Source organism: Stomoxys calcitrans, chromosome 4 (assembly GCF_963082655.1).
Source record: "Stomoxys calcitrans chromosome 4, idStoCalc2.1, whole genome shotgun sequence".
NCBI lineage: Eukaryota > Metazoa > Arthropoda > Insecta > Diptera > Muscidae > Stomoxys > Stomoxys calcitrans.
Genome location: NC_081555.1, coordinates 155,746,518 through 155,771,295, shown reverse-complemented (window position 1 = coordinate 155,771,295; position 24,778 = coordinate 155,746,518). Strand labels below are relative to the sequence as shown.

At 37.4% G+C, this 24,778-nt stretch overlaps 2 protein-coding genes across 2 annotated transcripts; both read left to right on the top strand.

Annotated features, from left to right (window-relative positions):
- The first annotated feature begins 2,251 nt into the window (after nt 1-2,251).
- Nucleotides 2,252-11,462, top strand: LOC106096064 (BTB/POZ domain-containing protein KCTD5). Its single transcript, XM_013263607.2, has 5 exons — nt 2,252-2,775; nt 4,779-4,964; nt 5,091-5,156; nt 7,627-7,820; nt 10,353-11,462. The coding sequence occupies exons 1-5, from the start codon at nt 2,590-2,592 to the stop codon at nt 10,363-10,365; spliced, it is 645 nt and encodes a 214-aa protein (XP_013119061.2). The 5' UTR covers nt 2,252-2,589; the 3' UTR covers nt 10,366-11,462.
- Nucleotides 11,463-22,555: 11,093 nt separating this feature from the next.
- LOC106096046 (uncharacterized) lies at nt 22,556-23,281 on the top strand. The gene is made up of 2 exons (XM_013263566.2): nt 22,556-22,695; nt 22,763-23,281. Exons 1-2 carry the CDS (start codon nt 22,638-22,640, stop codon nt 23,134-23,136), a joined length of 432 nt encoding a protein of 143 aa, XP_013119020.1. The 5' UTR covers nt 22,556-22,637; the 3' UTR covers nt 23,137-23,281.
- The last annotated feature ends 1,497 nt before the right edge of the window (nt 23,282-24,778 follow it).

Here is a 24,778-nt window from a genome sequence, read left to right as displayed (position 1 = left end):
TCCTTATAGTTTTAGAACTAAAGACATAATTTATTTTATAAAAGCCAGGTTTGTTTGGCTTTTTTATGCCAAATTATTTGTTCATCGTAATCTAAGCAAATCTACTCTATGTATTTACTAAATTCACATTTCTTTATTTCCTCAAATCTCAAACAGAGAGAGCAGATAATTGAACAAGTAAAAACATGTTATTCACCACCATCGATATATTAATCATCCTTTTTGATTATAACTCCATTACCCTATCCATAGTCACATATACAAAAAGGGGGCTGGTCTTATATATCCTATGCAGAAGATCAGTCTATATGGCAGCTATATCTAAACATATCTGATTATAACTTAACATATGTGAAATAACTGATCGGGACCATACTCGGGTCGGATGACGGAAGGCTTCATAACAAGTCAATGTTGCTTCATTTTATTTTAGTCCTATCCAGTGCAAGTCAGATGTTCTGGAGAAAATACCAGTGAAAAGTTGTACTGGTAAGTTATCGATGATGCGCAATAACAGAAATAAGAAACGATTCATCGTGATTTGCACTATATAGTTGTTGTTGTTGTAGCAGTGTGTTGTACACCGAGGCGGCAGCCATTGCCGATGAAAGATTCCATTGGGTTAATCCGGTACGTACAACCGGCAGCCATGGGATAGTGCACTATATAGTAACAAGTAAAAGCGTGCTAAGTTCGGCCGGGCCGAATCTTGGGAGCCCACCACCATGGATTCTGCTGAAATATGGGAGCTATATCTGGTTATAGACCGATTTGGATCGTACTTGGCACAGTTGTTGGGAGTCATAATAGAACATTGCATGCAAAATTTCAAATCGGACAAAAATTGCGGCTTGTAAGGGCTCAAGAAGTCAAATCGGGAGATCGGTTTATATGGGAGCTAATCCAATTCTGAACCAATATGGCCCATTTGCAAACCCCAACGACCTATATAATATTAGGCATCGGTGCTAAATTTCAAGCGGCTAGCTTTACGCGTTCGACCGCTATCATGATTTCGGCAGACGGACGGACGGTTAGTTTGGCTAGTTCGACACAGAATGTCGAGACGATCAAGAATATATATACTTATTGGCTTTACGCGTTCGACCGCTATCATGATTTCGACATACGGACGGACGGTTAGTTTGGCTAGTTCGACTCAGAAAGTCGAGACGATCAAGAATATATATACTGTTTTATTTTGGTACTTTACAGGGCAAATCAGATTAATAGGTTGTCGTTGTTGTAGCCACATTTTCATGTGGAGGGGGCAATCCTCGTCAAGCTTCTGTAGGAAAGCAAGCTCGTTCCAGACGAAAGAATCGAACGCCAAGTTGGCCATTGGTCAAACATTAAAGGCGCGAATAATTCGCCATGTCATATCGAGCTTCATAGGCACTCAGTATTTGTGTTAGAGCCGGGGCAGCCCGGCCTCTCACTGAGACTCTCCTCTCGATACCGCTGATTGTCCGCGACTGCCGTTGCAGCTACTTCGTATGGAGCATACCACTATCCGCAACCTGTGGACGCGCTCATAGTTAAGACAGCAATGAACACCACACAGATCAGACCTCAATGTTCCAGCCTGTATGGTGCTCACAGCTACCCCGTGCTGGGCGATTAACAGGTTATTATTATCTGTTATCGCTAAATATCGGACACTGTCTAGTACAACTTTGCACTGAAATTTTGTTCAGAGCATCTGACTTGTATTGAATGGGACTAAAATAAAACACAGCAAGTATTATAATAAAACCTAGCAATTAAGTGTTAATGTGCATCAGATAACTATTGATATGCGACACTGTAAGGGCCAAAACAGAATGAGCGCGTTGAGCTTTGTTTTTGATCATTGCGTTGAAAAATTCAACCCTGCAAAAAAAACCCACAAAAGATGCTCACAAAGTTAAACAATTTTTAACTTTGACGCATAAAAACACTTTTTCACGTATGTCAACACAAAATGACGCTCGATTTCACTCGTCAAAGTTGGAAATTCTTTAAATCTTAAATCGGTTATTATAATCTAGTGCAAGCCATGTACTAGATAGAATGTACTGGATAGAATTCCGGTGCAATTTTTAACTGGATAGTAATCGATATCATGCGATAACAGTTTATGAAAAGCTTAGCTCAGTTATCGGTCCATACTCACCACAGACATATTTTGAGAGGTGGTTGTTGAAAAAATAACATTTGGCAACCCTCTTTTTGGAGATGTATTTCTTTAATTATTCGAGTATTTGGTTTGGGTTATTATTAATTCCCATAATTTTTTTTCTCGTGTGTTTTTGATAAGGAATTAATAATAAGGATAATTCTCCCACCATATACAATGCATATTTATTTACATATAAAAAATTGAGAATATATGGCGAGTCTACTAGGGAAGCTAAAATTCTAAACCAAACGAAAAATCAGTTGGCGTTGTGTGTGACAGTGTTTTTGAGCGATAGGGGTTCGAGGTAGCATTTTAGAAGAAACAAGAAATAAAAACTGAATTTATATTCTTGACAAAGCAAATTTGATATTAAAATTTGCCGTTTTATTCTAAATTAACGGGAATATTAGGAAAAAAGTGATATCAAAATGACCACGGTTAATATCAATACACGTAAAAGTCCCAATGTTCTGAAAAAACAGGGCACAGACCAATGGGTAAAACTAAATGTGGGTGGTCAATATTTTCTCACAACAAAAACAACACTCTCCCGTGATCCAAATTCATTCTTTTCACGATTAATCCAGGAGGACTGTGATTTAATATCAGATCGGGTAAGTTAATTGCTTTTTACAAGGTCTAAATTGCATTATTGGAGGTAAATTAGAAAAACTAAACAGCAAAATAAGTAAACAAAAGACACTGGCATCGCAGCAAGAAGCAGCAATAACTCAAAACACCCCCCGCACCCCAACCCCCAATAATGGGTATGATGTGTGTATCAGTTAGTAATTTAGTTATGATAACTGTAATTATGCATTCCGTTCTTATTTACCACCTACGATAACCATGATGATGAGGCTGGTGATGATGACGATGATAACAGTGTTTATTAGCTAATTTACTGTCAGTGTGCTGTCAATTGTAATCTAATCAATTGTCCCTGTTTCCTTCCTTCCTTCTGCACCATTGTAAATGTACAATACCGCAGGTACAATGGAGAGGAAAGAGGTAGCGGGAGTACATTCCATTGGGTGAATGAATGTCTTTGCTTTGATGTCAGTTAAATGAATCATTGTTGTTCCCTTTTTTAATTGAGTTATTAACTAGATGCCATAAACCATCATCAAAACTAAGACCACAATAAATATTAAATCAGCGTTACCCTGATCTTTCGTAGAACTATTTACACATCTGCCCATATTAGTAAACACTAGTTTACAAAAATATTAATCTGAAAAGGTTACACCAAATTTGCATTGTAATATTTTTAGATACAAATATGCGGGGATTGATAACATTAAACAATACGACCACATAAAAGTGTATTTTCCCTTAAAAGTGCCCCATCGTTACCATTGCAAGGTTGTACTATTTGCCCGTACATCATTACAGAGGTACAGGTGGCAAACATGTTTAGCTATAGGGTAATTTTCTTTCGATGGCAAATTACACTCCTTATCTTTTCACCAACAAGGAGTGTCATTGCCACCGTAGCGCAGAGGTTAGCATGTCCGCCTGGGTCCAAGTTGTTATCCCCTTCTAATGCTGCCGTTATCAAGGGGAACAAGGAGAAAATAAAAAAAAAATTTTTCAGCGGTGGTTATCCCCTCCTAATGCTGGCGACATTTGGGAGCTACTGTACCATTTGGTAAGGCAGCCATGAAAAAACTTCTCTACAAAGAGGTGTCGCACTACGGCACGCCGTTCGGACTCGGCTATAAAAGGTAGGCCCCTTATCATTGAAAACATTTTAATTTAATCATTCAAACTTGAATAATCGGACAGCACTCATTGGTATGTGAGAAGTTTGCCCTTGTTCCCTGCAATGCTGCCGTTATTTGTGAGCAACTACGTCATCGGGCCCGGCTATAAAAAAGAGGCCCCTTAGCAATGAGATTAAACTTGAATTGGACAGCCCTCATTATTATGTGAGAAGCTAGCTTTCTTAATGGAATGTTCATGGTCAAGTTATCATTTGCAGCTTTTCAAAGCTACCCAATACCAAAAGCCATAATAAACATCTTCTAGATTTTGGTAGTTCTTCTACTTGTCTTGCTCCAATTATCTTCTTTGATCATTTAAAAAATGGCACATCTATAGTCATCTATATTTGTGCTCTCCTTAACTATTGATTTAATTTGTTTGTACTCCCATGCCAACTGTATCAACATGTACCTACACATGACCTGTATAGCACACCGAATGGTCTTACAAAAAATAGTTCAAATTCAGTTGATTCATGCAGAGAAAGTAAGGGTTTTGCAAGTTTTTTTTTTTAAATGATGAGGGTATACCTTATCTAGGTATATGTACATATGCATGTATGTACGTATCTACGTATCGCAAATATGCATGTGTTCAAAGTTGTTTGTTTAAAATGGTAGTGGCCTGCCAGTTGTTGATAGGTAGGTAGGTCGTGGCGCACATGTCCTACTAAATGCAAGAACCTTTGGGGGTGAAGGTTGATGCTGTCATTGCTGTCGTTGATTGTTGTTGATTCAAAGTTCTTAGACTACTTTGTTGTTTTGTACGATTATAATGACAAATGTCACACAACATTGTAAATCATTCATAATTTGTTTCTGCATTTTTCTTTATTTTTTCACATTTCAAGGACGAAACTGGTGCCTATTTAATAGACAGAGATCCAAAATATTTTGCACCGGTTCTTAATTACTTGCGCCATGGTAAATTGGTTCTGGATGGCGTTTCTGAGGAGGGAGTACTGGAAGAGGCTGAATTTTATAATGTAACACAGCTGATAGCATTGCTCAAGGAATGCATTCACCACAGAGATCAAGTACGTAATCATTGCCTTATTTTGGCATGTTCGTGGCACAGCATACCAATTTGTTTACATTGGCATTGCCGATTTTTGGGATTTTCCCGCATTTTTAATCAATTATGTTTTTTTTTTTCATTGCAGAGACCCCAGTCAGATAAAAAACGCGTGTATCGTGTACTGCAGTGCCGTGAACAAGAATTGACACAGGTTCGTTGAACTCTAATGAAAACATTCATATTTACGCTAATTAATATTGAACTTAGAAATGGTTAATGCAAATACATATTGAACAAACATGTATACGTATGAATTTCACAAAACAGTAAAGGTCCCCTCTAGACGTTGTTATTTTTCGAAATGGTGGCACCTTTTGTAAATAATCGTTTATAATGATTGCAGGACACTTTTGGTTTTGTCAATATGTTTCTATTTTTCAAGATCTACAGGTTTTGGTATGAATAACAAACTGCTGCAGTTTAAGGGACAGATTTTTATTCATGGTTAGGTCTAAAAAAAGAGTGCGGATATTATTCTGCCCCTTGAAACTATGGACATACACCTAAAGGTGGTATTAGACGATATGTTTTCTTAAATGTGTTTTTAAATGTGGCAACTCTGGACTGATACAACTGGCAGTTGGATTTGGATTTTTATACCCTCCACCATAGAATGGGGGTATACTAATTTCGTCATTCTGTTCGTAACACCTCGAAATATGCGCCTGAGACCCCATAAAGCATATATATTCTTGATCGTCATGTCATTTTAAGTTGATCTGGCAATGTCCGTCTGTCTGTCGAAAGCACGCTAACTTTCAAAGGAGTAAGGCCAGCCGCTTGAAATTCTCACAAATAATTTTTTTAAGTGAAAGTCGGTTGGGATTGTAAATAGGCCAAATTGGTCCATATTTTGATATAGCTGCCATATAAACCGATCTTGAGTCTTCATTCAATTCATTCATTCATTTTTATTAATCAAACATCGCCCACCCGGGCTTTACATTGATAGATTGGAACACTTTCAGTCTTGACTTCTTGAGCCTCTAGAGGGTGCAATTCTCGTCCGATTTGACTGAAATTTTGCACGAGGTGTTTTGGTATCACTTCCAACAACCGCTCTAAGTATGTTTCAAATCGGTTAATTTTTTGATATAGCTGCCATATGAACCGATCTTGGGTCTTGACTTCTTGAGCCTCTAGAGGGCGCAATTTTCGTCCGATTTGACTGAAATTTTGCACGTGGTGTTTTGGTATCTCTTCCAACACCTGTGTTAGGTATGATTCAAATCGATTTATAATCTGGTATAGCTGTCATATAAACCGATCTTGCATCTTGACTTCTTGAGCCAATTGATCGCGTCATCCGATTTGGCTGAAATTTTGCACGAGGTGCTTTGTTATGGATTCCAATAACTGTGCTAAGTATGACACAAATCGGTACATAACCTGATATAGCTGCCATATAAACCGATCTGGGATCTTGACTTCTTGAGCCTCTAGAGGGTACAATTCTCATCTGATTTGTCAAAAATTTTGTATAATGACTTCTCTCAGGACAATAAATGCGCCTTTTTATGGCCCCAAAACCTTTATTCGAGAGATCGGTGTATATGGCAGCTATATTCAAATCTGTACCGATCTAAGCCAAATTGAAGAAGAATATGAAAGGGCCCAACACAACGCACTGTCCCAAATTTCGGCGACATCGGACTATAAATACATCTTTTATGAGCCCAAAACCTTAAATCGACAGATCAGTGTATATGACAGCTATATTCTAATCTGAACCGATCTGAGCCGAATTCAAAAAAGATGTCAAAGGGCCTAGCACATCTTACATTCCCAAATTTAGGCGACATCGGACAATAAATGCGCCTTTTATGAGCTCAAAACCTTAAATCGAGAGATCGGTCTATATGGCAGCTATATCCAAATCTGAACCGATCTAGGACACATTAAAGAAAAATGTCTAGTGGCCTTACATAACTCACTGTCCCAAATTTCAGCAAAATCGGATAATAAATGTGACTTTTGTAGGCCTAAGACCCTAAATCGGCGGATCGGTCTATATGACAGCTATATCCAAATCTGAACCGATCTGGGCCAAATCGAGGAAGGATGTTGAAGGGCCTAGCACAACACACTGTCCCAAATTTCAGCAAAATCGGATGATAAATGTGGCTTTAATGGGCCAAAGACCCTAAATCTGTGGATCGGTCTTTATGGGGGCTATAACAAGATATAGTCCGATATAGCCCATCTTCGAACTTAACCTGCTTGTCGACAAAAAAAGAATCTGTGCAAAATTTCAGCTCAATATCTCTGTTTTTTTAAGACTGTTGCATGATTTCAACAGACAGACGGACGGACATGGCTACATAGTCCTAGATTTTTACGCTGAACAAGAATATATATACTTTATGGGGTCGGAAATGGATATTTCGATGTGTTGCAAACGGAATGACAAAATGAATATACCCCCATCCTTCGGTGGTGGGTATAAAAACGAAATTCTTGAATAAAACTGGCTTTTGCTTGGTTTATTAAAATCGTTGGGGGTGACAAAGTGCTAATAAAATTTTAGGTTTTTTTTTTAATTAAATTATTAATTTATTATATTATTTCTGTATGTATACAAAAACTTAAATGTTTTATATTTTCTCCACATATACATTTAGATGATCTCAACACTTTCTGATGGCTGGCGATTTGAGCAACTAATCAGTGTTGGCACACAGTATCAATTAAATTATGGTGCATTTGATAATAATGAATTCCTTTGTGTTGTTTCCAAGGAGTGCGGCACGACACTTGGGAGAGAACTGGAATTAAACGACAGAGCAAAAGTACTGCAGCAAAAGGGCTCCCGCATGTAAGATAGTAAAAAATGTTAATTTTTTTACAATTCAAAAGTTTTATTTTAAGTAAAAGACATAAGTATCACAATATTTATACTAACTTTTTTTTTTTGCTTATACTACAAGTTATATTATATTAACTGAAAAAAGTTCTTCTATGTACATATATGATAAGCTCGGGCTGATTTGGCGTAAAACATGATTCATGATAAAAATTTTTTAATTGTGTTTAGGCAAGTTGTCATGTTCACGAAGGTGACTAAGACCCCATTAATAAATAATTTGCCATCTCAATAATCAGCAAAAAATCTGTAGTCGGGGGCTATTAAAAAACATGGAATGATAGCACAGTTGGGAAAATTGTTCTCTTAAACCTCAGAACATTGTAAGTACCTCAACTCAGTCTATTGTTTCGTTCTTTTGCGACATTTAGGATGAGCGACAATGAGATAGAGTATACCGACAACACTTATTGCAAATACAGCTTCCCTTCCATGCTCCTTGTTGTTAGAAACTTTAGAATATAGGAGCACTTCGGCACATCTGGTTGTACTTATGGTACTTAAAAAAATTCTTGCCAGGATTCGAGCTAAAGAGTTCAGTTGGCATATAAAATTTTTGTACGTGTCTCGTAGTATTTAGATATAGGCGATTCTTTACTGCCACAGTGTACGGGTCCGTATTGATTTCGGTATTAAGATGTGAACATGATCGGTTTAATTCTTGTATTTTTTTCAATATGAAAGTTAAAGTTGGTCGTGGTTCCCATGGTTATAGGCGGTACACATCAGAGAACTGCATAAGGGGCAATATTTGCCACTCAATGGACACTTATGAAAAAGCAATTGTTTATTTTGTAGGTCAACATAAAATTAGTAATATAACTTAAAAAATTTAGTTAAAACATAATTTTTAGTTGGCATACTATTTTAGGTTAGAGGCCATCGTAGTGCAGAGGTCAGCATGTCCGGCTATGACGCTGAACGCTTGGGTACGAATCCTGGCGGGACCTTCAGAAAACATTTTCAACGATTGTATTCCCCTCCTAATGCTGGCAATATTTGTGAGGTACTATGCCATGTAAAACTTCTCTCCTCCTATGACGCTGAACACCTGGGTTCGAATCCAGACGGGACCATCAGAAAACATTTTCAACGGTGGTTTTCCCCTCCTAATGTTGGCAATATTTGTGAGGTACTATGTCATGTAAAACTTCTCTCCAAAGAGGTGTCGCTCTGTGGCACGCCGTTCGGACTCGGCTATAAAAAGGAGGCTCCTTATTATTGAGCTTAAACTTGAATCGGACTGCACTCATTGATATGTGAGAAGTTTGCCCCTGTTCCTTAGTGGAATGTTCATGGGCAAACAACGATATATACTCCTAAACAAACATGCAAAAGCTAAATACTTCACAGTTACAAAAAGATGTAAGATTCTTAGCCTAATTCATTTCAATTGGCTCCCCAGCCATAACAAGATTATGCGAAAATTTAAACTGTTGGATTTTTGAACAAGTCCCATGTTAGCATTACAAAAAGATTCAAGCAACAACACTAAGTTTGATCTGTAGAATAGAAGTTAATAAGTTTTAAGCGAAAAACATTATTCGAATGTGAAAAGATTCTTAACTTGGCGGGCAATACATTCCAACATCAGGTCGCACAAAAACAGAATGATCTTTCGTAAACAGACCTAAGTATACGGGGCAAGTTTATCTGAATAATCCTAATCGAGCGAGAAAAATTGAGTGTTACCGATGTTCCACTTTTTATATAAAATATTTCGTAGATCAATAAAACGGTCAAAAGAAGTTCCCAAAAAAATTTTGACATACCCTGAAATGTGGTCACGAAAACGTACATTATATACAAACATAGCTACTGCATTCATCACCCGTTTCAGTCTTAGAAGATTATCAAACGTCCCTGACGTTATGTCAAAGCCATATAAAAGTTAAGGCATTAACAGAGCGTGAGCAAGTCTGATTTTCACCCATGAAAGGAAATAAATACCTGTCGAATACAACCGACGCAAAATACCATAAACACGAGAATGGAGAGAGTCAATATGACAACCGAAATTAAGGTCTATATCAATCACTATTCCCAAACTTTTACTACTATCAACAAAATTTACTCTAGAATTCCCCACAAAAATATCAAATTGTAATGCCTTAGTTTTTGAAGGGTTGATAGAAAGCGAGTTAAGACTAGACCATGACAAGATTCATCCTATAGAATTATTAATATTCATAATTCAGGGAAATAATGCTAGATTGTATATAGTTTGAGATGGAGAAGCCACCAAAATTTTTGAGAATTGATTTTTCAGTTGAGATCAATACATACATATATGTACATAGAACGAAAACACTTTTTGTTTATTTCTATTCTAATTTATTTTCCCAATATGGCATGTTTTCTTCAAATGAACTTATATTTTCTTAATATGTTTTCAAAATTTTGGTTTTTTAATGCCAAATTCATGTTTATGTACAAAATTTCATTTCTTTACATGCTCTTGTTTCTTTTATTACATATTTGCAGACTTGGAATTTAAAACCAAAAAGAAAAACTGAATCAAAAATCTACGCGTTTGTAGAAGCAACACATACACACACCATACACAAACACCCACATATGTATTACTATGTTGACTATCACCATGCCAGATCCCGCCACCAAGTTTCCTTATCCACACACCAGAACGAACACCACTCCTCAAAAAGAGCCTGCCCTCTCTCCAATTTCGTTTTGTACTACATTCAACAACAAAATTATGACACTAGCAACTAGTAACTTCAATGAAAGAAAAAAAAAACAAAAACGCAACAAATATTGCTACGATTTCACCCTACCCAACAACAATAACAAGAGAAGAAATAAACACCAAAATGTTATGGAAACACGCCACATTATAAACAAATTATTTTTACTTATATTCGTTGCAGTAAAACTAGTACTGTCAAAATCCGTTTACAATTAACACTGAGTAAAAAAATCTTTTATTATGTATGTCGATTTAAAACAAAAAAAAAAAAACGCCCCACTCTTATGACAGAATATCTACATGGTGGTGTGATCAGTTTGAAAGGGAAAAATCGTTATTTCACATTTTCATTGAAACCTACAAAAATAAAGACACACAAAAATGCATACACAAAATTAAGACTTACCTTACTTATACTACTACTACTACCACATACAAAAAAAAATTAAACAAAATAGCAACAAAAAGATGAAAAATCCATAAGTGTTTTCGCCGATGAAAAAAAAAACAAAGGATTTAAATAAGAGAAAATGAAGCATAATAAAATAAAGTAAAAATGTAATAAAAATTGTCCTAGGATAATTGCTATACTCACCACTTTGGCCGTTAATAATTGCGGATATTTTGAAATTTATATTATTTACCATTTGTTTATTTATATATAATGTTAAACACCAACAAGCATCCTCCCCCCCACTTAGATACCAACCAACAACAACAATAACTTCTTTACTAATTTGTATTAACAAAAAACATATACATACATACATATATTGAAGAATTTATTAAAATATTTTTTTTATTCTCTTTTTACACAACTAATGTCATTATAAAGATATAAAAAACTTTCAATAAATGGATGAAAACATATTGTGTGCAAATGCAAATACCGATTTAAATGTACAAAATGATTTAAGAAAAGTTTTCAACAAAAAAAAAGTCGTACGCTACTAGTAGAGCTTGGCTGAGTCCTCAACTACTTTAATTCCAATCTGGTTTGAAATAAATGAAAAAATTTTAAAACATGTATTGTATAAGACAAGGTTCTTTGTCGTGTTTTTTAGCATTTCTTATATTAAACCAACAAAGAAATATGGCATAATTTCCGCCTAAAGGCTGGTACTAAGTTTTTTTGTGGAAAATTTCCGAAAATCGTTCTTTTGGTGGTTTGACAAGGTTACCACATTTTATTTATTTTTTTTTTGGTTTCTTTGGCCAAAATGTTGGCATTTACATATAAAGGTAAAGGCCTAGTTATGCTCACGTAAATGTAGAACAAATGTATCGTAAATGTAAAGAGGCAATTATGCTTATTACCAAACGTATCATTTGACATTTCAAGCAAAAAAACTTGAAGGTGAAAGAGATCTGACGTCGAAGAACATCAGGCATAACTCAAGGGCTGGTCTCAGAAGACGGCCCTCCACGCAGTGATGCTTGAAGTTGAGACGTCTCTTTAATTGAAGGAATACGCAATCGCGGCCCTCTCGAATATTGAGAGGGCAATTAACAACTAGTAGGTGGTTCGACAGTCACCGCCCTTAGCCGCACGGGGAGACAGTATACGGCCAAGTTTCCCTTCTGCACACGATGGATGCGGTGAGCAGGCTGAGGAGGGTTTCAGGAGACAGGGACTGAATTGGGACTATACTGCGACACATACATTTCAAGGAGAGCTATGTGCCATAACCATAGACGCAAAAGAAATTCTGGGAAGGGATTTACAGTTTTTGAAATCAGTTGTTGTAGCCACATTTGTATGTGGAGTTAGCGATTCTCTTCAAGCTCGTTCCGGTCACTGACCGCCGCGGGAACGTCAGGAACATTGGTTATTAAAAGACACTAATAGATCGCCTTGTCACATCGAGTATCACAGGCACCCAGTATTTAAGCAAGAGCCATTGCAGCCCGGCCTCTCACGGAGACTCTCCCTTCGATATCGCTGATAGTACGCGACTTCAATTGCAGGTACTCCGCATACAAAGCCTTTCACTAATCGCAACCTGTGGACTCACCCGGTAGCTCTCAGCTGAACTTCTCGTAATGACGATGAACACCAAACAATTTGGACCTCAAATTTTCAACTCTTGCGGTGCTTATAATGGCGTGCCGGGTCGTAATTAGTACGTGTGTATGGCGACCCTCAAGACCGCGGGCTCTAGTAGTGAGGTCGAAGTGCGTGGCGGAGATTGTGTAATCCCTGAATCCCTTTTAGTCTTATTAGTGTCCAACATTGGTGAAAACGTCCTAACTGGCGATTTATCACCCACTAGAAACTAAATAGGGATTAAAGTAGGTTTATTTGCCAGATGGGCATATATTTACATAAAATGATTACGGGTAACCAATTTGAAGGCCACCGTAGCTCAGAGGTAAGCATGTACGCCTTTGATTCTGAATGCCGAGGTTCGAATCCTTCGAATTTTTCAGCTGTGGTTATCCCCTCCTAATGCTGGCGACATTTGTGAGGTACTTTGCCATGTAAAAACTCCTCCACAAAGAGGTGTCACCCTGCGGCACGCGGTTCGGACTCGGCTCGGTCCCTTATCATTGAGCTTAAAATTGAATCGGACAACACTCATTGATTTGTGAGAAGTTTGTCCCAGTTCTTTATTGAAATGGGCAAATTTGCATTTGGGCATCAATTTTCGGCCCATCATCTTTATGAATTTTTTCTAAAATGAGTTAATAAGTAAAGCTATACTGAATGTTTTTATTTTTAATAAAAAAAAAATGAAATTTAATTAAAAAAGAAAATCTCTTATTGGTCTTTCAAATGTCATATCTGGCAATACTTTTGGACGAAACAAAAAACCTTGTCATAACAATCAGGCATTGGCGTATGAGATACACAAGTCCCGTTAGAAGCCGAATACAATCTAGGCGCCATCATTCGTGTCATTAAAAACGTCATTTAGCAAACAATTTATGACTGATTTCAAATTTATCACAATTTCAACATTTAATTAACAAATAAATAATATGTCGTAATAATTTGCTTAAAACTGAAGCAATTAGCACAAAAGAAAATTCTAACCACTATAATCACAAATAAAAATAACTATAATAACGAAATGAAGCAGAAATACAAACAAAAAACAAAACAATAATACCAAACAACATTTATAAAAAAAAAATAGCTTATAGAGGACAAAGAAAGTGTTCAATTTTTTAATCAAGCTAATTTTGTTATAATTTTAAAAATTTTCCAAAAACAAAACAAACAAGAATTATAAAAAAAAATATTTATATTTGAATTGTTTGCTTTGTTTGCACAATGTTCAATGGAAATAACATAGATGGAGTAACATTTAAACGTTAGAAATGTTTACTGACATATGTATGCCTAGAGGTCGCATTTATTGGTTGTCTCGAAACTCGAATTCGATTTTCGTCTTCGTTGAATGACGTTCTCGGACTACAGATTTTGAAAATGCAAAAATATGCCACAAAATTACAATTGAACAAATTTAACATTTTATGACACTAATAATTGGAAAATGATATAAATTTAGAAATATTAACAAAATTAAAATGAAATAATTATGACTACTTTAATGTGAAATTCAAAGAAAGTCGAAACATTTTTTAAAATCGTCTAATATAAATGTAATATGTAGAATGTAACGTATAAAAACAAAAACAATTTGAAAATTAACAAATAAGTGCTTGTAAAAAATACAATATATTTAGAAAACAAATATATACCATATATATGACAATTAAAAACAATTTTAAGTTTAATAAAATAAAACCCCTTTTCTAAAAAAACCAAAAACATATTCAAATATATTTTTCTTTATTCAAATGAATGCTGTTAGGGGGTAAGACTACAAACAGAAAGAAGGCATCGTTCGTCAAAATGAGACAACAGTAGAAAGAGACATACTTTGAAACCACCTCACACAAGCGTCACTTCATCATACCCACCACCATAGGATGGGGCTTTGATCTGCGACCCCATTAAGTGCATACATTTATTCTATTGGGTTGCCCAAAAAGTAATTGCGGATTTTTCATATAGTCGGCGTTGACAAATTTTTTCACAGCTTGTGACTCTGTAATTGCATTCTTTCTCTTGTTACTTTTAGCTTGCTTTAGAAAAAACGAGTAAAAAAAGTATATTTGATTAAAGTTCATTCTAAGTTTTATTAAAAATACATTTACTTTCTTTTAAAAAATCCGCAATTACTTTTTGGACAACCCAATAGATCCTCTCGACATTCTGATTCGAACTAAACATCATCGTCTGTCTGTCGAAATCACGATAGAGGTCGAACGCATAAACCTAGCCGTTTGAAATTTGGCAGAGATACTCGATGTAGGCCGTTAGGGATTGCAAATAGGCCATATCGGTTCAGATCTAGATATAGCTCCCATATAAAACGATCTCCCAATTTGACTATTTGAGCCCCTGGTAATTTTTGTCCGATTTGGCTGAAATTTTGCACGCAGTGTTCCGTTATGACTTCTCGCGCAAAATTTTCTAAAGATTGGACTAAAATTGTGGCTACTACAGCTTTAAAAGTTCATATCGGATGAATGATATATATGGCTGCTATATCTATTTCTGAACATCTGTGTGTAATTTTGAAGGCGTAACTTGCCCCGGTGATTTGTTGCCTCACATCTCTGGCTTTGACACCACAGTGATATAGCACGGCCTAACCTAGTCGAAACATTCCACTAACATTTCTACAAACTTTTTGCGACATTGGAAACTGAAATAGTGTTGTGAGCAGTGTTGCCCTTTTTGGTAGGTTCCTACCAAGTGCGCGTTTCAATTCGACAAAAATTGCGGCTTGTAAAGGCCCAGGAAGTCAAATTGAGCGATCGATTTATATGGGAGCTATACCAGGTTACGCAGACGATGTTATAATACTTCTAATGGGTAAAGATCCGAACGAGCTATGCAGAAGGGACGAAAGGATCTTGCATATGGCATATGACTGAGCTAGACCCAGGGGTCTCAATGTTAACCCAGAAAAGACTGGAATATGCCTGTTCACGAGGAAGACGCAGGTGAGCCAATTTAACGCACCCCGTTTCCTCAATAAGACAATTTCGATATCTGACTAGGTCAAATACTTAGGTGTTATCTTGGACAGGAAACTGAATTAGAAGTGTCACATTCAGGAGCGTACTGAGAAGGCTAACAGATGTTGGGCACTATGGAGACGGGCCGTAGGCTCGAAATGGAGCCTGAATTCGATGATAGTCCACTGGCTCTACAGGAGCGTGATTAGACCAATACTTACTTACGCCTCGGTAGTTTGGCGGACTGCTTTGGGAAAAAAGTGCAACATAAAGCCCATACAACAGGTTCAGAGAACATGTTGTCTTGGTATAGGCGGAACGATGAGGTGTGCGGCAGCCACTGCGGAATGGATTGAGGATGGGAGCAGCTCATACCACCGCGGTATAATCGAGGCGACGATAGGAAACCTGGAAGGAAGGGAAGAGGTTTCCGATCGGATACCTGAGATGAACCTTGAAGTCGAGTGCGAGGCACTGCTGCCATCGGCACAGTCTTGGATTGACGGAACCCTAGTATTGTCATCTGGAAGTTTATGTTTTACGGATGGATTAAAGCTAGAGAACAGAGTGTGCCTGGGGGTCTACATTGAGAACCGAGGGACTGAGATCTGTTTTAGACTGCCCGACCATAATATTATCCTGCAGGCGGAGATCCGGGCGATCACGCAATGCGTGAAGTGGTGTGGTGCTAACGCGAGGACGTGAACGAATGTGAAAATCTTTACCGACAGGAAAATTGCCATAAGGGCAATAACAACCAGGACGGTAAGGTCACGAAAGGGTCTTGCAGTGTAAGAAGGATATAAACGCCTTCTCTGAGGATGGCAAAATCCACATCGTTTGGGTGCCGAGCCATAACGGGGTAAGGGGAAAGAGCAGACTATTTGGCGGTGAAGGCAAGAGGACTGCCATCAATAAACTTGGTTAACCCGAAGCCTTTCAGGTCGACGCAGTCCGAGTTAAGGGAGTGGGCGACGAATGCGCATCCTACATTGTGGAACAGCGATGTGTAGGACGGCGAAAATCCTATGGGGGGAACCAGATCTTGAGAAGACGAGGCTATTACTGAAAGGAAGTAAGAAGGAGGTCAGTATTGCTATTGGTATCATAACGGGAAACATAGGACTTCGAGCTCACTTATGTAAAATCGTTGCGGCAAGTGATAACATGTGTAGGGTATGCGGGGAAGATGATGAGACGTTGGAGCATTTGCTTTGTCATTGCCCGAATTTCGGTTTTTATGGGAGCTTTATCAGGCTATGATCGATTTGGAACGTACTTAACATAGTTGTTGGAAGTCATAACAGAACACTACATGCAAAATTTCAGCCAGATCGTATAAAAATTGCGGCTTCCAGGGGCTTAAGAAGTCAAATCTTGAGATCGGTATATATGTTAGCTATGTCAGGTTGTAGATCGATATGGACCGTAGTTGACACAGTTGTTGGAAATCATAACGGAACACTGTATGCAAAATTTAAACCAAATCGGTCAAAAATGGCGGCTTCCATGTGCTCATTTAAATCTGGAGATCTGTTTATATGGGAGCTATTTGTAAATCTGAAACGATATGGCACATTTGCAATCCTTAACGATTTACATCGATATTTAGTATCTGTGCAAAATTCAAGCGGCCAACTTTACGCTAAGTACAGCCGGTCCGAATCTCATATATCCTCCACCATGGATCGTATTTGTTAAGTTCTTTGAATGACTTTTTCCATATATATGTGAGCTACATCACGTTATTGACCGATATAAACCGTACTTGACGTGGCTATAAGAAGTCATTGAAAAATACCACCTCTAAAATTTCAGACAAATCGAATAAAAATTGTGCCAGAGTGGCAAATTGGGAGATCACTTTATATGGTGGCTATCTCATGGTTTCAACTGATTTAGGCCATATTTGGCACTGTTGTTGGAAGTCATTCCTCAAGAATATGTGTAAAATTTCAGCCTAACCGCATAAGAAGTGCGCCCGCTTGAAGTTCAAGAAGTCTAGTCGGGAGATCGGTTTACATGGCAGCTAAATCAGGTTATTAACCGATTTGAACCGAGTTGGAAGTGACACCAAAACACATCGTGCAAAATTTCAGCCAAATCTGATAATAATTGCGTCCTCTAAAGGCTCAAGAAGTCAAGACCCAAGATCGATTTATATGGCAGCTATATAAAAAACATTGGTCGATTTGGCCCATTAACAATCCCAACCGACATACACTAATAAGAAGTATTTTTGTACAATTTCAAGTGTCGTGCTTTACTCCTTTGAATGTTAGCGTGCTTTCGACATACAGACGGATGGATGGTCAAGGCTAGATCGACTTAAAATGTCATGATGGTAAAGAGTGCAGTCCGATTAAAGTTTATGTTCAATGATGAACGGTCTCTTTTTATACCCGAGTCCGAACGACGTACCGCAGTGCGACACCTCTTTGAGGTGAAGTTTTTACATGGCAAATGTCGCCAGCATTAGAAGGGGATTACCACCGTTGAAAAACTTTTTTCTGATGTTCTCCCCAGGTGTCGAACCCAGGCGTTTAGTGCCATAGGCGGATATGCTAACTGCGCTACGGTGGCCTCCAAGAGTTATCAGAATAGTAATACATAGTAAAACAGTAAATATTCTAAAAGTTTCAGGCTTGTGATTTACTTCTCCAAACTTTAAAAGTTTCAATGTGGCTTCTTTATTTGAGGCAGCCCCTGCCGATGAAGGACTTCATGGGATCTGGGTTCTCTCGTTGTTGTTGTAGCCATATTTTCAAATGGCGGTGGCGATCCTCGTCAAGCTGCTGTGTGAGGATTCTCGTTGCGGTCCAATGGACCGATCGCCGCGGGAACAAGGTGACCATTGGTAATTTAAAGGCGCCAATAACTCGCCTTTATTATACGGAATATTTCGAGTCGCGGACAATCTGTGGTTTGCCGTAAAAGAGTCTCGGAGATGCTGGGCGGTACGGGTTTTGCTTAATTACTTAATGCATGTGAGACTCGATATCAGGAATGGAAAAGTCAGTATTTTGGTACTTTTTTTTAGTAATTATTCGTCTCCATGACTCCCCCGCAGCCGATTTCTAATGAATATGAGTTTTTTTTCTTACAGTTGTAATTGAAATTTTTGCAATTTTCAATTAAAAAATTAATTGATTCAATTAATTCTTCAATTGAATCTGAAAGATATTTCAATCAAAATCGTGATTAAAATTTTCTTTATTTCAATTAAAAAATTAATTGAATTTTTTAACTACAAATTGGTGTTTAACCTTTTACCCCTTCTCTTATAATATCTGCAGTTCCGATTTGAACATCGCGTTCATCGTCATTACGAGAAGCTCACCTGATAGACACCTGGTGCGTCCACAGGTTGCAGATGGTGACACAATCGTCGGTATTGAGTGAAAGGTCTCAATAAGAGGCCGGCCGGAAACGCTTGCTTAAATACTTAGTGCCTATGATACTCGATATGAAAAGACGAGTTATTGGCGCCTTTAAATAATCTATGGCTATAACGTTCCCCCGGCGATCGGACCAGAACGAAGCTTTCCATATGGAGCTTGACGCCACCACCACATACATATGTGGTTATGACAACGACAACAACAACTGCTATGTCAATGTCGGAGTATAGCTGTACGTAATAAATATTCTCCATAAACGCAAATTAGTCCATATATTTTTGCCTCTGAATCGTTTCTCCGTCGAAATGTGGTTTTGGTCTTGAAGTCAAAAAAGCATCTATAGAACTTTATAATATAAAAATGCATGTTTGTTTTGTTTATAGTGGTACCTGGGTATATGAAAGTCCCTGTCTATCAAAATTGAAGTTAATCCTTTTTTACTTATTTTGCTAGAAAGTTGACTTTACTGCTGAAATTCTTACATTGTCAAAGGTAACATATATAACCCGATATGACTCTCACTCTTGAGACCCTTGAAGGCGCAATATTGTAAAAAAGGGAGTTCCCCAAGATGTGGTTGTATCGTCGGCACTGTTTTACATCTACAAATCGCCTATTCCATGCCGCCAGCCATTGCTCCCGAAGAAGTGACCCTTTCTCGGCAAACCAGAGTAGTCTTGGGTCAATTGCAACACCTTCCGAGCTAGGTTTAATGCCAGCGTTTCCCCGTTGCAACCTGGGACCACACGCCACCTGTTTATTTGTCGAATCAATCAAACTTGATTATGGCGTGTCCACAGATTACGGATAGTGGAATGCTCAATACGGAGAAGCTGCAATTGCAGTCGCGGACAATAAGCATTATTCGAGTGGAGAGTGTCAGTGAGGGGCCGTGTGGCACCGGCTCTTTGATGCCTCATATGATAGCACAAGCTATTGGCGCCTTTATATTAAACAATGGCCCTCATGTTCCCCAAGCGATCGCTCCTATGGTGCTTTATATATTCTTAGTTTTGGTTTTTTTATTTTAAATCGGGTTATATACATACATATGACATTTACATATATCTTAATTTGAACCGATTTGTAATGGTTCTGATTATTTTAGAAAATTATGTTAATAATTCACACAAGCCGATTACTGGCTTAGGTTATGTCCAAAGCGGCATAGGGCGGATTAATATCCGCACTCTTTTCGGCTTAACCTAATTCTAAAAAATTAATTTACTTACCCTCAGCATTCGTATTCGTTGCACCACCGCAACAAAACACAATCTCTTGGAGAGAAGTTTTTACATAGCATAGTACGACACAAATGTTGCCAGCATTAGGAGGGGAAAACCACCGCATAAAATGTTTTCTGATAGTCTCGCCAGGATGGATTCGAATCCAAGCGTTCAGCGTCATAGGCGGACAGGCTAATTGTCGAAATATATAAATAGTTATAGCATATTGTTCTAAAAAATATGTTGATGTACTACGTAATAAGCGAAATTGAGATGCATCCAATGATCTCAACATTTGCAATAGTATCTCAATGGGCAGATCTGAAAGTTTTGTGGTTTTTATTGCTGTATATGTTTTACGATCCACCAAACAAGGCCTTTTAGCCAGATTTCCAAAAATTACCAGCGTTCTTCCATAATCAGAATTGGATATTGATGATTTCTAAGGAAAACATTTTCGAGGATTTCGATTATTTGGGCCTATATGACTGCATCGACGTCTTCAATATATTGTTTCAGGTCAATAACCGATTGTTTTTGTCGCAGAATAGCTGTAGTAATTATTTTGACGAACTTTGACCAATTCCCAAACGACATTTTTGTTGTTGATTTTTTCTCACAAATACTATGGCAATCACGAATAACGGTATTCGCCTAAGGGGGTTCACTTAATAAATACAATTAGGATTTGGATACAACTCTGAAATTGGAAATTTGATCAGCTAGGCTTATGACTTTATCTTCTAGATGTCAATTCAAAAATGACATTGTTCTCAACACAACCCACAGATGTTCAATAGGTATAGTTGTGCCATCGCCTCTTTAAGAGTAACGTACAAAGATTAGAAATAAATGAAGAAAATTAAGAGAAGAGAGAATTTCAACATAAAGGCCTGGTTATGCTCTCGTAAACATACCGTAAATGTAGGAAAACGTATCAGATGTTTTGTTATGCTTTATGAAAACACATGCAAGCGATTACCGAACGTCTGTCGACCGTAACCGGAAAGTAGAAATCAGTAAAAACAAAATTTACGTTCCGTTTTCGTGTCTACTGATAAAATTTTAAGTTTAAAGAAATTTTAAAACCAAAAATGTATGTTTAGAAAACTGCTATCTCCTATACTACAGGATTCACTAATAGAAGGTTAGGTCACATGCAAAACACAAAGTGGATAGGCCCCATAAACATCATTAAGGATGTCAAAAGTGACGATTGAAAATGTCATCATATAGGAGAAAACGTAAACAAAGAATGAATGTAAAAAGAGAACAAGTTGACATCCTCAATGCCAAGTACTGCCAAATATTAAAAAAAAAGTATATCGGCTGATCGCTTGGCTTAACCTTATTCAGTGAATCCTGCCTATACTATTTCTCTGTGGAATTTATTACAATTTATTGTTAATAATTAACAAATTTGTGTGCGTGTGTGAATATACGGGAAAGAAGATAACAACATAGAGAATGCGAACAAATATCTGTCATCTTAATACCGTCAAACTTGCCCGGCTGTTAACAGCTGTTCGCGTGAGACCACCTTTTTAGATCCACCTTGGCATTTGACCATGATACAATTAAGAGGCAGTGTCATTAGCACAACAACAAAAATTTACCCCCAACGAAACTACCTTGAGTGGAATGGCGAAACAATTAAAGGTGGTCTCATTTGTACAACAACCATAAATAATATGGTGCAATCCGCCATCTTGTCATCGAGCTGATTGTATTTTTGCCAACACACGCAAATAAATTTGTGTGCGTGTGTGTATAAATAAAGAAGATAATAACAAGGAAAATGCTAACAAAAATCTGTCATCTTAATACCATCAAACCTGGCCAGCTGTTAACGGATGATCGCGTGAGACCACCTTTTTAAATCCGCCTTGCTTGAGTGGTAAATGCCGTAAATTGAAATGTCAAAGTGGTTCTACAAAATAAACTATTCTTTACAATTTATCTTCTTCAAATGTGTTTTATAAATGTATTTTCATCATTATAATATTGTTTTTTTGCATATGCGTGGAAAATAAGTTCAAATAAAACTACATTTTAAGGTTTTAGAAATATATCACAGCTGTGATATAAAGCCTTTGACATTTAGATTTACCGAAAAATCAAAACTAAAATAAAAAAAATTGTACTCAGCTGTTCGAATGACCTCACCTTATTAGTGCATCCTGGCATTTGACGTTCTAATGGGATTTGAAAACAATTCTGCAGTTAGATAATTCCATCAGCTGAGCAAGTGAGCCAACCTTCTTAATTCAACCATGGTTATTTCCGTCCTCTTTGCTGCCGTTTCTTATTCTGACAGACATAATTCGTTGCACGCGCATTTTTAGTAGCTGTTGAAAATGTTATTTTATTATTTATGTTAGGCCCGTAGAAAGTAACTATGCAAAATTTCGATATGAATATGGATTTTTTATTTGCTCTTCTTCCGTCGTCGAATTGTAAGTATCGCAACCTCCTATAATTTTGGATACTGATTAGAGAAAACTCATATGGCCTCCCTTTCAGTTGAAATGACCAATGAACAATTAGCTTTGTGGCAGCACAATGCAATTTTCGAATGTGAATGTGATAATTTTATAAACAGACGCATCGAAGCTGACCGTCAGGAACGCAGTGCCAGGGGTTTTCAGAATAGCTATGATGAGGCCATAACAGCTGCCATTCAACAACATGGGCTAAGCCGACGCAGAAGAAGAAATGACAATGATGGGGATGGTGAAGGCAACGAAAGTATTGAAGAATCCAATAATGCAATAATGGTTCCACCACCCACAAGAAGATCCAGATCAAGGATGAGGCCCTTGTATTTCGAAGTCTATGAAGATGCTGTAGCAGAGGCCATACGTGAAAGAGGTCTAGTCTTAAGGGGTATTCCATGAGTGAAGCAGGCGTTAATTCTATTCTTTTCACATCTTAGATTTTAATGTGCAATAATTTCTAAAATTATTTAACACGTTTTGCTTCTTTTAAGATATTAAAACCTGTTATAGATGATACATACGTGTGTGTCATACCGATCTGGAAGTTCTCTTTTACGTTTTCGAATTTGGAAAATAGCAACTGTATCGAATGTAATCACCTAAAATGCTAAAACATTTTTTTCAATATGCGACGATTTAGATTCTTAGGAAACTTGTCTAAAAATTACAAAATTTGGTTATTTTTTACTTGAATGAAACGCTTTAATCTTGTTTTTTTTTTCATGATCTGCTCCTAGTATAGTTATGGTATATTAACTTAATGAATTTAATTTAGATGCATTATGCGAATGTATCACATAGGCGTATTAGATTTAAATGTATTTATGTATGTAGTAACTAGATTTTATAATAATCGTAAAAACTAATGTGATTTTTTCATTAAAGACGCATTTTATAAATACAAAAAAAAATAAACACATTTTATCAAGATCTTACAATCGTCCGAATTACACCCATCGTGGAGGCAGAAGAAATAAGAAGAGACAAAATCATCAAATTATCTGAAAGCAAGAAAAAACACCCCAATGGTACGCAGCTATTGGGCACAAACTTTAACCAATCCCATGGCACCCGGTTGTACGTACCGGATTGATCCGATGGAATCCTCAATTATCAAGGCAAAGGCTGCCGCATCGGCGTACAAAAACAACAACAAACAAACTTTATCTTCAAGGCTTCAATTGTTTTGCATATGGCGAACAATTTTGGTAGATTGTGGACTTCATGAGTCGTTCATAAAGAAGAAAAAAGCTCATAAACAACTGCAGTCTGAACAGTTATAACGCTCACAATGTGTGTAGAGGTAGGCAATTAGGGTTCATTTACCTATTATGCATGCGCTTGACGCATGGTACTAGGAGATTTAAATGCCCAACATGAAGGCTCCGCGTTTTCCACTGTGAATTAGGAATGTATTCAATGCACCGGAAAGCCGATTGGAATGTATTCAAAGGATACATTGAACGCGATTCAGATGTAGGTGGACGTGTGGGGAGAAAGAACCTTGCAGCTGCTCGTCTTATAAAAAATGGTCTAAGATTTTAGGTAAGGCCTGTATCCTGGGTCAGGCAAAGGAAGCAGAAGGACGAAAAGAGACCCAATCCTATTAATCCTAGAGCCAGGGAAGTGAATCGAGAAACTTATGGAAGCATTGTATCTAATGTGCAGAAATTGGCAAGCTGTGGTCTGCTGCCAATTTACTCTCAAATCCCGGTAGAAGGGAAAATGGTCTAAGATTTTAGGTAAGGCCTTTATCCTGGGTCCGGCAAAGGGAGCAGAAGGACGAAAAGAGACCCAATCCTATTAATCCTAGAACCAGGGAAGTGAATCGAGAAACTTATGGAAGCTTTGTATCTAATGTGCAGAAATTGGCAAGCTGTGGTTTGCTGCCAATTTACTCTCAAATCCCGGTAGTAGGGATATTGTTATTGTTGTTGTAGCCACATTTGCATGTGGTGGTGGCGATATCCGCGGGAACTTAGTAGCCATTGGTTATTTAAAGGCGCTTATAACTCGCCTTGTCATATCCAGTGCCGAAGGT